Here is a 15,671-nt window from a genome sequence, read left to right on the forward strand (position 1 = left end):
TATTTTTCAGGGAGTTGGTTACCCTGCGCTCGTGAAACAACATGCGGGGTTAAGCATTCAGGTGCGTGCCGTGTGCCGTACGTGTCTGAATTTTAAAAATTCATTTTATCGGCAACTGTTGGTCCGATTGACACGAAATTTTCACTGTAGGATGTCTCCTCCTGTAGAATATTTTAATGATTATCATGACGTCATAGGTGTCATGTGGTACCGGCGCCATCTTGGAAAAACTTTGCACCTCTATCTCTAAAACCACTCCATGGAAAAAACCGAGACCTGGCTCATTGTCACCGACTCCCCATGGAGAATAAGATATGTTAATGATGATGTCATCGGTGCCTTCGTTATGATGTCTTAATTCGACCAATTTCCAAACATATACATCCGTGATGCCTGGTGTTGGCTTAGCGGTTAGGGTGCCGGCTTGGGATCCTAGGATCCTGGGTTTGAATCCTGGTCGATCGCTGAATTAACGCCAGGGGGGTTGACTCAGCCTGTCATCCTTCCGAGGTTGGCAAATTGAGTACAAGCTTGCTGGGATGAATGATCCTGGTGTGTACCCCGGTTTAGAATAGGTACACCGTATCCCTGCGTATTGTAAGAGGCGACTAAGGGTTGGCGTCAGGAAGGGCATCCGGCCATAAAAACATTGCCTCAAACAGGGAGCCATGATTGTCATGGGGCCCGCAAGGCTAACCCCCGCTCTAGCGGGGAAAATGGCCTTAAAAACGATCATTCATACATCCGATCATTATGAAAAAAAAATTCAGCAACTGTTGGTCTGATGTACACGAAATTTTCACCATAGGAGCGCCTCTTCCTTTAGAATATTTTAATGATAATCATGACGTCATAGGTAATGTGGTACAGGCGCCATCTTGGAAACAGGCGCCATCTTGGAAAAACCGAAAAATGTTGCACCTCTATATCTCCAAAACCGCTGCATGGAAAAAATTTAAACATGGCTCATTGTAAGGAACTCCATATGGGGAATAGGTGTTGTTAACGATGACGTCATTGGTGCCATAATTATGACGTCATAACTCGACAGGGACAACGCTTAGTCTGATCAGTTTGAAATGTATTGAGCATGATCTATGCAACAATTATATTAGAGAGTATAAATTTATGATGTCATCACTCACGTGGTCTGGCAGCCATATTGGATCAAAGAAAAAAAAAATGTTCAAAAACATAAGAGTTGGCTCGCAACAAGTTGACTGCGCAGGGTAAGTATTCTATGAATACCATGTAGTTTTTGTAGTATTGGTAACCAATACCCATAATTTTATGCTTCCGGCTTCGACATACATTTTGAAAAGCAAAATGGCGGTGAGATAATAAAGAGGTTGGAACAGTGAAAACATCCATATTTTAGTGGTGTAAATTATTTGGAGATGGATTTGAAAGTGAACAGAATGAGCCCCTGGTTGAACTAAAACGGCACTCGGTCGGGCGCATACCTCAGTAGAGTGCATACTTCCGCAAGGCTGAACAGTTTACATTTTGTATCACATTGATAGGCTAATCAGCTTGTTCTTGTCTCCTACCTAGCTCATCCACAAAGTTTCATCCAAATCCATCCATAACTTTTTAAAATCCATGTACCGTGCTATATACGTATATAGTTTTTGGCCCCGACCCTCAATGGAAAAGAATCACATAAAAAATTTTTTTAACATTCTCGTATTTGGATCTTTTATCAAGATTGAATCAAGTTTTCCTTGTCACACACCCAACCTGTGCACCAAGTTTCGTCCGAATCCGTCCACAACCTTTTGAGATATCCTGGTATATATCGTTTTGGCCCTATCTCGCACTGGTGAACAATCACTTTAAAACATCATAGTATCTGCATCCGGATCTTCACTAAAATATGTATATATATTTTAAACCTGTCCACCAGGTTTCATCCGAGTCTGTCCATTGCTTTTTGACATATACTGCTCACAGACAGACCAACAAACAAACAAGGGGTGAAAACATATCCTCCGTCAACCGCCGGGGGTGGAGGTAATAACCGACTGCTTCGATCAATAACGCAAACCTCATGCGAGTTGAGGATTTCATTCTTAGTGTCCAAAATCGACCTGAGTTGTACGTCCAAAACTATGGAATACGTTGAAAAGTGATGTTATTATTAGTCTTGTAACATAAATCCAAACTCCCAGGTCAAATTTGAAAACGCCTTCGTGTAATGCTAAATCAGTGCGGCATCACTGGCTCAACATCTCCACAAGTGTGTCGGTCTCGGTCAAACTCTCACTGTGGCCCACAGTGGTGCTGGACAATGGGCGGAGGCAAGCGAAGCGGCGCCTCATCGACAACAACCGGCAGAAACGTCGCCACGAGGAGACCGTGCGTCAGGCCTTGGAGCGCTCCAGCCCTACGCAGAACGAGTGGGCCTTGTTGTGGGCTGCGACGGAGGCGCACCGGGCTACGAGTGCGCAAGGAAATTGTTGGAAGGAACACCGCAGATTTTTGGTAAGCCCGTGTTACCATAGCATTGCACCCGGGTTTTTGGAATCGTTTGTGACAAACTTTTTCCCTTCATGCTCGTCAACAAATCAAAACTCCTTTTTTTTTTACAAAGAATATGCTAATTAATTGATATATGTAGGAAAATTACATGCTCAGACCAGGAACCGAACCCAGGTCCTCTGGACAACCGTACCAGTGCCCTGCCATCTGTTGCACCTCCCAAACAAAAATTGAAAATAATGATTGCCACTCTCTTTCCATCAATGCTTCCGGGGCACTCACTGCCACACATAGGAGCACCAACGGCCTGAAAACGAGAGGGTCTTCCTCCAATGGGGGGACAAATCCATGTCCTCTATTATAAACACCACTGGGGGCGTAGTGAAACAATTACATTAATGAACAGGATTATAAGGCCGTTGGTGCTCCTATGGTTGGCAGCGTGTGCCCCGGAAGCATTGACAGAAAGAGAGTGGCAATCATACGTGTGGGAAAATTGCATGCTCGGTCAGGGTTGTTCAGATAGCTCAGATGGCAGAGCACAGGTGCAGTTTTCCAGAGGACCTGGGTTCGATTCCTCGTCTGGGCGTGTAATTTTCCCGCATGTATCAATTAATTAGTTATAATCCTGTTCATTTATTTAATATGCTATTTGGTGAGACACATTTTGTTTCTGCCAAAACAATGAGGGTAATGGAAGTGTTTTCATTGCCTGATTGGACACATGACTAGACTATGCTTATCAGGGCCCGATGAAACAGCACGTGGATTTACCAAATGGCATCACAAATATACCTGCCAATGACGTCGCTGTATAACGCATGTAGTGAGAAGAACCACACGTTAGTGAAAACTGCAGTATTATCCTTGGGGTTTCCCTGCCATCTACAAATGACTACAGACCATCACTGTCCATGTGGCCACCATCGGTGTAACCAGACTCGGCGGTGTAATGGTCGTTGTGTGCTCTGAGTCTGCGAGGTCAGTGGTTCAAACCCTGTCCGAGTCGTACCAAAGACTTTAAAAAGGGTCTATGCTGCCACCCAGTCTGGTGCTTTAAAAGGGTAGAGCACCAACAAGCAAACGTAGGTTGGCAACCATTGCGCAGGCTTCGATGGGTCGAATGGCCTCCTCCTGCATCAAAGTTCCTTGTTAGGGGACGCATGTTACCTAATATTCCATAAAATCAAAACATCAATGCAGTTTGGTTTGTGGAAGAGCTGAATAATTTAAGGATCATTTTCAAACTGGTTTGGGTGTCGGGATGAGGAGGCGATTGGTAGTCATATTGCACAACTTCCAAATTTGAATCTGCCTGTATTTTTTTATCCGACCAGGAAGCAATTTGTAAAATTGCACAAGATATATTCATAATTTAATATCAAAACTTCGTAACTCACTATAATATGGCCTACCTGTTTTCAGGGCACCTTGCAGATTCAAATTTGGATTTACAGAATATGATGATTTGTCCAAACTCCAATTGATACTTTTGCTTCGAAATTATTATATTGTTTTCTGGAGGGAGGGAAAATATTTTCAATGTCGGTGTGAGAGACGAAGAGAAATCCATCGTAAGATGCCAGAAGGTAATTATTTATTTATTCTGATTGAACTCCCAACGTTCAAATCGTCCCACAGCACGAGGCCATAGGCCCTACCCTCACTCAACCAGCTGAAGATGATCATGACAAGGTGAACATGAAGGCTTTCTGCAAGTTCCTCAGTATCATCACACCCGCCATCACACGTGTCGTTGACTTTGCCAAAAGGTTGCCGAAGTTCTGCGAGGTGAGCCGTGAACATCTCGTGACTACCTGGGGTCTCATAAGTGACAACATGGCCAGAGATGAAGCGTTATCATTGTCTTTTGCACCCTCCTTGAATATTCACAATGCCATCGAGTTATTAAAGAATCCATTGAATTAAAAAAATGGATTCACCGTTAACCTTCTGTCTACTTTCATTAACGAAGTGTTAAAATTAGCATCAAATATTCCTTTCTCACTGGACATGTATGATAACTCAGAAGTTACCTTTGAGCTGTTTAGGCCGGATTTGATTCTCATTCGCACTAGAAGCTCTCACCCTGATGCTTTACAAGCAGGTGCTGCATCATTAAGTATGCTATCTTTCAGGGGGAACGTTAAGCCGGCTGTGCCATCCACAAGCATTCACTTGTGGTCTTTGCCGATCCAATGGTACCTATTCCAAACCACTAGGCCATTGTGCTTGGTACCATAGCCAAATTGTAAATTATTGGCCCGGTATACGGAGGCACTGGATCATTAACGATGCAACTCCGTTTGGATTTCCGTTTCCGGTCCCTCGAGCAAGGAAGCGACTTCGACGTCTGCACGGCTTCAAGGTTTTAAGTATTTTTTTTACAATTTGCGTATTTGTCAAATTTCCGCTCGCTATTTCATTGTGTTTGTGTTCTGTGTGTTTTCGAGTTAATCTTGGTTTGCAAGTCGCAAACTTGTGTGTAATTAAATCGTTTTCTGCTCGCACCGCGTGTGCGGCCTGGTAACTTGAGGCTTCCCTCACCCAGGCGGTGTTTTGTGTATTTAATTTCTTTCCTTCACTGTGTTGCTTCCTCCCCCCCCAAGCCCTCTCCCTCCCACTGATCTTCCGTTGTCCCTGTTCTCTGCTGTTGTACTTGTGCGCTTCCCTCCCCCCCCCCCCCCCCCCCATCTTGTCTCCCGCTCCCTTTTTTGTATGTTTTGTGTGTCCGTTTATTGTTTCTTTTTCTGATTGATGTTAGCTCTTAGCGGTACACACTCAGGTAGACACTCAGCAGAAAATTTGATGGAGAAACGATCTCACTCTCTCACTTGGTGAGCGTCAGTGCTAGGCCGAAATCCTCTTTCATCCCTCACATAATCTCCATGGTACAGCCAATTAAACCGGTCAAACTCATAAAAAGAACAAGAGGCATCACTATTGAGGAGGATCGAGATTTGATAAAATAATTTTATATGAGGTGTTGAGACTTATCGTTTAAAACCTTAGATGGGATTACCCTGAAATTCACAGGTGGTTTGGCTCAACAGTATGAACACCTTATTCCTTTGACAGCTTCCTTGTGAGGATCAGATTGTCTTGCTGAAGGGATGTTGCATGGAGATCATGTCACTTCGTGCCGCCGTTCGCTACGACTCTGAAAGTAAGACATTGACGCTGAATGGCGAGATTGCCGTGACGAGGGAACAGTTCAAAAATGGTGGCCTGGGCGCTGTCTCCGACTCCATTTTCGACCTGGCTCAGTCTCTCGCGGCTTTCAACCTCGATGACACTGAAGTTGCTCTCCTGCAAGCGGTGCTGCTTTTTTCATCAGGTAACGCTGCAGAAAACACCAGGTGTGATTGTACAACATTATCTGTTTATTTATTTGAGGAATGAAATTTTTATTTGGACATTAATATTTAGGAATCTTGTTCACGTGCCGATTGCTATTTGTGCTCAATAAACAAAGACTAAGCAGAAGTGATCCCAAAGAACCTGACAATATTCCCCAACAATCCTACTTTAAAATCGACTTGACACCTGTTCCCTTTCTGATCTACCTGATCGATCTTTATTTAATTTCCCAGCATCTTTGTTCTCGTCTCACCTGTAGATCGTCCAGGACTGCACGGAGTAGTAGCAGTGGAACGGGCGCAGGACGAATACCTGCTCACACTGGAGCACTATATCAACCACAAGGCCCGAAGCATCCAATACTTCTGGCCAAAGCTCCTCATGAAGGTCACGGACCTTCGACTCATCGGTGCTTCGCACTCGGCCCAGCTCCTTCACATGAAAGTGGAATGCCCCACGGAACTCTTCCCTCCACTCTTCCTTGAAGTTTTTGAAGACTAAGACTCGATTTTCCTACGGATGTGCGTTTACGTCATTTGTCTGGTATTGCTCGAAGCATTGCGTGAACGGCACGGCCCCGTCAACCGCGTTGATCATGAGTCGTGCAGACCAAGCCAGTGAGGTGCTGTTTAGAAAGCCTCTCGGGGTGAAAGGTCACTCAAGGAACTACAACGTAAAATGTTTCACTACTTGGTTGGGTGCAAAGAAAATCAGAACGTGAGTTAATATTGCACAACCTTGGCCTAACTTTCAGCAGAGGAAAAGTATGAATATCCTGGGAAAGAGATTTCTCACGAATCATGGTTGAGGGGTAACGTTGTACGGGATGTAATTGGGAAGAGAAAAACTCTTGGAACGAAGGAAAAAGAAGGATGGTAGCTGAAAGTACCTGATGATATGTCACACGCATGTTATGGTAACTGTTCCCAAGTCTTATAGGTTGAAGTAGTCTGTGATCATAACGATGAAACTTAACCAGACACAGCGGGTCTTTGTGATGTAGTGGTAGTGAGTATAGATGCTTCTTAAGGTGTCACCTGAAACCTCTTCGTCTCGTTTTCTGCCAAACCCCTCGTTTTTAATACAGGTATCGAGACGAGTAGAAAATGGAACAACATCGGGAAAAGTGTCAACAAACACAAAGTGGAAAAATGGGGAAACGAGGATAAGAACGTACAGGTGCAGAGCAGCATGAGGCACGGAGTTGCAGGTAAAAGGGCAACATGGTCTCAGCAGGTGCTTACAAGCTCCAGATGTAGAAATGAGAAAGAGAATGAGGTGGCAGAGGGCAGCAAACTTCAAGTTCTGGAAGGAGAGCGTGCGACAAGACTCAGGAAGGGGAAGGCAGTTTTACAGGCAAGAAAAGAGGGGAAGGAATGAATGGAGATGACTATAATATAAAGAAGATGAGGTTTCTTTTTTGATAGAAGGACATGGAGGTTGGGTGAGGAGGTGGCAGGAGTTTTATTTATTTTCTCAAGATTGTCGGAGAAGGAAGCTGTCACAGCCTGCTTGGTGTGGAGGGGAGAACATGTATAATATGCCGATGTTAGAGATCATTGGACACAGCAAGGAGACAATTAGTCCCAGATGATACCTTGAGGGATGTCTGCCTCTAGAGGTGGAGCGTGGGAGACGACACCATCTAAACCAATATAATCCCTGCAAGCATCCAGGAAACCTAGCCAGGAGGTAATCTTGGATAACATCACCTGGCAGTGTGGACGTTAATGTGGGATGCCAGACAGAACACATGTACAGATGTCCAGTGTACAAGAGATGTCCCTGGTCTCTTGTTTGAGATTGGGGCCATATCCATCTATTGTAGACTTAGACAAAGCAGCATGCGTCCAAGGTGGAATTATCCTTGATCAGAGATCATTGAGTTGGAGTGAATGTGGGGTCTGCTGGAATGATCGCTTGCATTCATTTGCTTTTGATGGGGATATGCCCGACCTGTATTTGAGAGGGTTCATTTTTACACCAATGAGTTGGGGGTTATACGGTATTGACAACTTTCCCTGTTGCAGGCACATGACACTCCGGATATGACATGGAAAATAACTTGTAATAGGTAGAGCAGATCGCTCATACTTTCAGGTCTACGAGCAGTAGAGTCAACAGTGACTATCAATTTATTCACATACGGTATGTGTAAGAGAAGGTCATCAATACTGTAAGGAAATATCATTGGGGGGAGGATTACGTAATATGGGAAAATAAGGATAAGGGAACTTGGATCTTTCTGCAAAGATGAGTTACAGCAATCGGCCTTAATACGAGCATCGGCCACCATGGTTTCATCGTTTAAAAGGAGCAGATGAGGTGCATCTTTTTTCACTCATTCCTCCTGCTACTTCTTCTTCTTCTTCCTTCTCTACTTCCTGCCTTCTCCCACTTTGAAATTAACTACAATTAAATAAGTCATTGAAATTTCTTTCACACATTAGCTAAAACTACACACGTTGAATCATTTGCGTGATCATGGAGGAACTTTGGCAATCGCATGAAGTGTTACTAAAGGCCCACCCATTGAATATAGCAGATTTGCTTCTTACTGATGATGGAATAGCGAGATTCAAACCCACACCATTACTGATGTCAATCTAGTGCTCTAAATATACAACATTGTCATTCATAAGTTGCCAATAATATTCAACATCATTGCTGGTACAAAATAACTTGATAAGGTGCCATCTACATTTTATGTATGCAAAAATGGTGGGTTTTGAAGAGCCATCCTCTTTCTCCACTTTGCTCCCCCATAGCTACAAGACAGGCCCATTCAGTTTCCTCCGAAGATTTCTCCTTTCTTCCAATCCACATTTGCTTTTCTCCTCCATCTTCCATCTCCCATCTCCCCTTTGCACACGTGATATGTAATTTCAAAGACGTTCAAAGGACAAAACACGATTAAGAGAAAGTCATAACCGAATAATTTTACCCGATTGCTTTAGTTAAAATTTGTTGACTAGTGTAATTAATAATAAAAATTCCCACTGGAGGTCGCCCTCAAACAAATAATATATAAAAAGTACCGATAAGGCCTACACATCTGCTAAATGACTTCATTGGCATGCCACCATCTGGGTTTTCACTACACAAGGTGAGCTTCAAGCCGCAGTGACTAAACACCTGGAATTGGCTTCGAGCCACACCACGGGAACATTTAGCCACACGCAGTTTGTGCATATTGTAGAGCTCCACATTTTGGTGTAATTAAAATAAAATAAATTAGTATTTTGTGAACATTAAATGGTTGTGTGTGTGTGTGTGTGTGTGTGTGTGTGTGTGTGTGTGTACACTACATGGCCAAAAGTATGTGGACACACGAACATCACACCCTTATGTGCTCGTCAAACATCTCACTCCAAAATCATGGGCATCAACATGGAGTTTGTCCCCCTTTTCTGCTATAACAGCCTCTTCTCTTCTGGGAAGGCTTTCCACTCGATGTTGAAACATTGCTGCGGGGATTTGCTTCCATTCAGCCACGAGAGCATTAGTGAGGTCGGGCACTGATGTTGGGCGATTAGGCTTGGCTCGCGGTCGGCGTTCCAATTCATCCCAAGGGTATTCGATGGGGTTGAGGTCAGGGCTCTGTGCAGACCAGTCAAGTTCTTCCACACCGATCTTGACAAACCATTTCTGCATGGATTTCGCTTTGTGCACGGGGGCATTGGCATGCTGAAACAGGAAAGGGCCTTCCCCAAACTGTTGTCACAAAGTTGGAAGCACACAATCATCGAGAATGTCATTGTATGCTGTAGCGTTAAGATTTCCCTTCACTGGAACTGAGGGGCTTAGCCCGAACCATGAAAAACAGTCCCAGACCATTATGCCTCCACCAAACATTACAGTTGGCACTATGCAATCAGGCAGGTAGCGTTCTCCTGACATCTACCAAACCCAAATTCGTCCGTCCAACTGCCAGATGGTGAAGCGTGATTCGTCACTCCAGAGAACGCGTTTCCACTTCTCCAGAGTCCAATGGCGGTGAGCTTTACACCATTCCAGCCGACGCTTGGCATTGCGCACGGTGATCTTAGGCTTGTGTGCGTCTGCTCGGCCATGAAAACCCATTTCATGAAGCTCCCCACGAATAGTTGTGCTGACGTTGCTTCCAGAGGCAGTTTGGAACTCGGTACTGAGTGTTGCAACCGAGGACAGACTATTTTTACGCGCTACGTGCTTCAGCACTCGGCGGTCCCATTTTGTGAGCCTGTGTGGCCCACCACTTCGCGGCTGAGCTGTTGTTGCTCAGACGTTTCCACTTCACAATAACAGCACTTACATTTGACCGGGGCAGATCTAGCAGGGAAATAAATTTGACGAACTGACTTGTTGGAAAGTTGGCATCCTATGACGTTGCCAAGTTGAAAGTCGCTGAGCTCTTCTGTATGGCCCATTCTACTGCCAATGTTTGTCTATGGAGATTGCATGGCTGTGTGCTTGATTATATATATATATAAACCTGTCAGCAATGGGTGTGGCTGAAACAGCCGAATCCACCAATTAGAAGGGGTGTCCGCATACTTTTGGCCATGTAGTGTGTGTGTGTATATATATAATGCAGTCGTGTCCAAAAATATTGGCACCCTTGCACTTTTTTTTCAAATAACTCACAATCTGTCAATAAGTTGAAATTGACAAAAGCATTTTGTCTCCACAATTCTTTATTTCACTGTTTATATTGCAGAACCTTTGTTTTTGATTCAGAACTTATATATCCTTTTAAATCAGAAAATAAATAGAAATGGCATTGACAAAATCATTGACACCCTGGACTTGATATCTGGTAGCACAGAGTTTGGACAAAATAACTGCAGTCAAGCGCTTCCTATAGCCATGAATGAGCTTCTTACACCTCTCTACTGGCAGTTTGGCCCACTCTTCTTGTGCAAACTGCTCCAGTTCTCCCAGATTTGAAGGGTGCCTTCTCCCAACTGCTGTTTTCAGATCTCCCCACAGGTGTTCAATGGGATTATGATCTGGACTCATTGCTGCCACTTCAGAACAGTTCAGCGTTTTGTCTTGAACCATTCCTGGGTGCTTTTTGAAGTGTTTTTGGGGTCATTGTCCTGCTGCAAGTCCCATGACCTTCGAAGGAGACCCAGCTTTCTTACACGAGGTTGAACATTGCGCTCCAAAATGCCTTGGTAATCTCCTGATTTCATGATGCCATGCACACATTCAAGGTACCCAGTGCCAGAGGCAGCCCAGCAACTCCAAAACATCACTGAACCTCCTCCATGTTTGACTGTAGGGAAGGTGTTCTTTTCTTTGAAGGCTTCATTTTGTTTTCTGTAAACATAGAGATGATGTGCTTTACCAAAAAGCTCTAACTTGGTCTCATCTGTCCACAGGACATTCTCCCAGAAGGATTTTGGCTTGTTCAGGTGTGTTTTGGAAAACTCCATTCACACTTTCTCAGCAGTGCGGTCCTCCTGGGTCTCCTACCATAGAACCCCCTTTCATCGAGTTGGCGACGGGTGGTGTGAGTTGAAACAGCTTAAATCTGGCAGGTGATCGAGGTGCTTTCTCCACCATTCGAACAATCCTTTGCTGCAATCTTCGATCACGTTTTCTCTTGCGGCCACGTCCAGGGAGGTTGGGCTACAGTGCCATGGGCCTTAAACTTCCTGATAACATTGCGTATGGTGGACACAGGAACATCAAGGTCTCTGGAGATGGACTTGTAGCCTTGAGATTGTCCATGCTTGGCTACAATCCTGTCTGACCTCCTCAGACAATTCTCTGGTTTTCTTTCTTTTCTCCATGCTCATTGCGGTACACACAGTGGCACAAAACAGCAGATCGACTCCTTTTCTCCATTCAAACTGGTTGAATGAGTGATGTTCACTCTTTCACGAGCCTCGATTCAGTATACAAAAAAAAAAAAAGCCAAAATTGGGCTAAGGGGTATTGTCGTCACGGGCGTCGTCCAGGCGTCCGTCAGCTTTTGGTTTCCGTCAATTTCAAGAACGGCTTGTCCGATTAAATCCATTTTTGCAGTGTATTGGGGTTGAGTAGAGGAAGGTTCCTTTCCAAAATGGGCGCGCTGCGATTTTCAATATGGCCGACACGGCAGCCATCTTGAAATTGGTTTGTCAATTTTGAGCAGAATGGCTTGTCCAATTAAATTCATTTTTGCAGTGTGTGTTGGGGTTGGGGAGAGGAAGGTTCCTTTTGAAAATGGGCATGCTGCGATTTTCAATATGGCCACCACGGCAGCCATCTTGAAATTGGTTTCCGTCAATTTCGAGCAGAACGGCTTGTCAGATTAATCCATTTTTGCAGTGTGTGTTGGGGTTGGGTAGAGGAAGGTTCATGGGCGCGCTGCGATTTTCACTATGGCCGCCACGGCAGCCATCTTGAAATTGGTTTCCACCATGCATGGGCTGAGGGGTTACGCCCACTTTGCGGTGCTATTTCTTTTTATATTGTAGCCACCTGCAACTCACCATCGGTGAGTTCAATTCCAAAGTAAAGGAGAATCACCTGCTTGAAATCTATTTCGAACAACTTCAAAAAGGTGCCAATAATATTGTCCGGGCCATTTTAGGATTTGTGTGGAATAAGCTAAGATTTCGTATTTCTTTCACCTTTTTTTTTTTTGTTCCACTGCAAAAGAAATACAAATGTGGATACCAAGAGATTTTTTTAATTTCAACAACTTTCTGGAAGAAATGGTGCATTATTTGAAAAGAGTTCAAGGTGTGTGTGTGTGTGTGTGTGTGTGTGTGTGTGTGTGTGTGTGTGTGTGTGTGTGTGTGTGTGTGTGTGTGTGTGTGTGTGTGTGTGTGTGTGTGTATATATATATATATATATATATAATCGTTAGATTAAATAAGACGCGGACGTAGCTTCAGGACGTCGATCTTTAATTGTCAAGGTACCACGATTAAGACAAGTCGACAATTAAAGATCGACGTCCTGAAGCTACGTCCGCGTCTTATTTAATCTAACGATTATTTATTCAATACAAATGAGACGCCCTGCTCGTACTTTGGAGTTTCTACTATTTCTTACAGTTATATATATATATATATATATATATATATATATATATATATATATATATATATATATATATATATATAGTGTAGAATGAAGAACTAGTCTTGTTGGTGAAAGCTCATGTCAATTTGCATCGTCGGACAGGTGGAACAAATGGATGGAATGAACAGGACATTGGCAAGGAGACCAAGGTGTCGTTTCAGGTGTTAACTCTTCCGAGGAGCCAATTTTTGATGAAAATTTTGATTGATCTTTGTGGGCATTACATCAGCCAGCTATGTGGTTTATCTGGAAACCAGATGGAAATCTGATGACGATCTCATAATAATCGGATCCCATGAGATGTATTTGTAAGGAAGCACAATCATTTTAAACCATTACATCCATGTTCTTCCCAACTTCCCTCCTTTGTGAACTTCTGTCTCTCCTTTATCCTTCCATAAGTTTGAAACCATCTTGATGAGATTTTTGAGATATTGGTTAATTTATTGATTATTGATAATTCCCAAATCACCCATTTTATATGAAATGACATCTTGTACTGTTACTAGTTATAACTATAAGGGAGTCTCGGACATCGAGGCAACGTTAAAGTTGATCGTATATTTCCTACAACAGGTTGACAGACCAGCCGATAGAACATTTTTTCCAGGTGCACACGCAGACAGGACATTGCACCTCCAGTCTTTCCTTGCTGGCAGGGCCTAAAGCCGGCTGTCCCATGTACCATGGCACACTAGTGGATGTTACTTCTTCTTTTTTCTTTCTTTTTTGTATACAAGATCGAGGCTCGTGCAAGAGCTAGGACTAGGCCATTGTGTGATGGTACCTGGTCAGATTCCAATTTCCTGTCCTAATCTATAATTTCCTGGGGATACTTCATCAGCCGCATAGGCACGACCGACTACATCTCATTCCTTAGAAACTATAATCCTCATGGATTATTCACCAGAACTCCTTTATATACAAAAATAAATGATTGAATGAAAATATAATGTTATCGGAAAATGAAGAATGCCTTTTAGTGCAACATTAGACCCTCACCTTCCCTCTGCCCCTCGCACCCTCATGCCACGCTCAGGTCCCTCCGTGCCTCCTCCATCCTTTCCCTCCTAATGTTTGTGGCTTTCACAATTTGCAAACATTTGATTTTATTATACTATACCTGGTGTTTACTGATGTCTGGCTTTTATGAAGATTATGTCTGGTTCTCCTTCCCATTATATTAAGACAACTTTCACCATCTATTTATACAATAAAACAAGGCATGATGAAGGTCGGTCAGAAAGTTCTCGGAGCGCAATACTCACAAGTCTGTGAAATGGCTGCGTTGTTATTTTATTTTATTTTTTTCAATATCTAGCTATCTACCTGATAATTAGTAAGGAATTGTTGTTTTTTCCCCAAGCTTTGCTGGTATCTCTTTCAGAGAACTTTTTAATTGCCCACATGACCCCGGCAATTTCTTCAAAATCCAAGTAATCTTTGTACAAAATAGAAATTCTCAAATTTCATGTCGTCAGGGTTTTGTTTACATAGTCACGTGTTCACAGCACAACCAGCATCCTATGGTACTGAGTATCTAGATTTGGGGAACTTCCTGTCTTACTCGTATGTCTTGTTGGTCTTTGCCCTCCTTGCTGTCTTGTGCTACCTGTCGTGGTGCTACCCTTTATGATACGCATACCTGTCATTGTTAATCAACCTCAGCACTACCAATGAGTCGTTTACACCATTTACACTGAGTATGAATCTGTACATTTTACAATTTTGTGCATTTATACTTTGTATTTCTCAACGAGGCAATAATATTTCACCTTTTTTTATTTTGCAAGAGCAGTTTTTGTGTACAATGTAAATAACAAATGAGAACTTGTTTTGTTTCTGATTAAATCAAGAAGCACACCTTGGCTATCGAGTAAAAGTCTTGCTCTTTCAGATTGTACTTCTGAGTTCAAAACTTGTGTTTTCCATTACCTGTTAATTTTGTAAAGAAAAACGTTTTATAAATCTCGGTTTCATCATCTCATCACTCGGTACTCACAATCCGCATCACTGCTGTAAATTGGGATGATATGTACATTGAGCGGCCTACAAATCACATTTCATAGTTTGTCTCCAAGGCCAGCCGACTGGGCCTCCTCCCTCATTCAAAGTCCTTCCTTGGCACACCTGAGCTCCTATCCACCTCCAAGGTCTTCATCCGCAGCTTGATGGAGTACTGCTCTCCCCTCTGGGCTCTCTTCACATCTTGCTCAGCTTGACGCTGTGGAAACCAAAGCCTTCAGGATTGTTGGAATCTCCTGTGATGAAGCCGAGTCTATGGGTTTATCACTTCACCATCGCAGACAGGTCGGTGGTCTCTTTCTCTTCTACGGTCTCTTTTCTGGTCTTGCACCATCAACCCCCTTCTGGTGAAATTACCTAAATCCAGGATCACTGCTCATCTCCACTCATTCATTCCTCTTTTTTCCCACCCATCAAATCAACTTACCCATCCTCTTCCATCACATTCTTCCCTCCAGCTCTTCAAAACATCTGTTCCCCACCTACGAGTATGGCCCATGTACCCATATAATCCATGGACCCTATTGTCACATAGTTTCTTGACATGAGTTATGAACATCATAAATTGAATACTTCACTCACATCAGGTCATTGATCAACTATATGAAGTTTTCGATTTTTCAGGTAAGAATTTCAATTCAACCAATTATGGATGGAATACCACTTCACCGATGACATCATCATTATCACCCTGTATATCCTATGGGGAGTTTATGACATCTTACTAGAATTCACCAAATGTC

General features: G+C 43.3%; 1 protein-coding gene across 1 annotated transcript in view; it reads left to right on the forward strand.

Annotated features, from left to right (window-relative positions):
• The window catches only part of LOC137415053 (thyroid hormone receptor beta-A-like), a 53,095-nt gene extending 38,324 nt beyond the window's left edge, over positions 1-14,771 (forward strand). Inside the window, exons 6-10 of the mRNA XM_068100611.2 lie at positions 2,279-2,484; positions 4,123-4,272; positions 5,560-5,818; positions 6,101-6,558; positions 13,006-14,771. Coding sequence (XP_067956712.1) covers positions 2,279-2,484; positions 4,123-4,272; positions 5,560-5,818; positions 6,101-6,342 — 857 coding nt within the window. The 3' untranslated portion in view covers positions 6,343-6,558; positions 13,006-14,771. The remainder of the gene's footprint in view (positions 1-2,278; positions 2,485-4,122; positions 4,273-5,559; positions 5,819-6,100; positions 6,559-13,005) is intronic.
• The last annotated feature ends 900 nt before the right edge of the window (positions 14,772-15,671 follow it).

The sequence above is a fragment of the Myxine glutinosa genome, chromosome 12, assembly GCF_964187855.1.
Source record: "Myxine glutinosa chromosome 12, kmMyxGlut1.1, whole genome shotgun sequence".
Classification (NCBI taxonomy): domain Eukaryota; kingdom Metazoa; phylum Chordata; class Myxini; order Myxiniformes; family Myxinidae; genus Myxine; species Myxine glutinosa.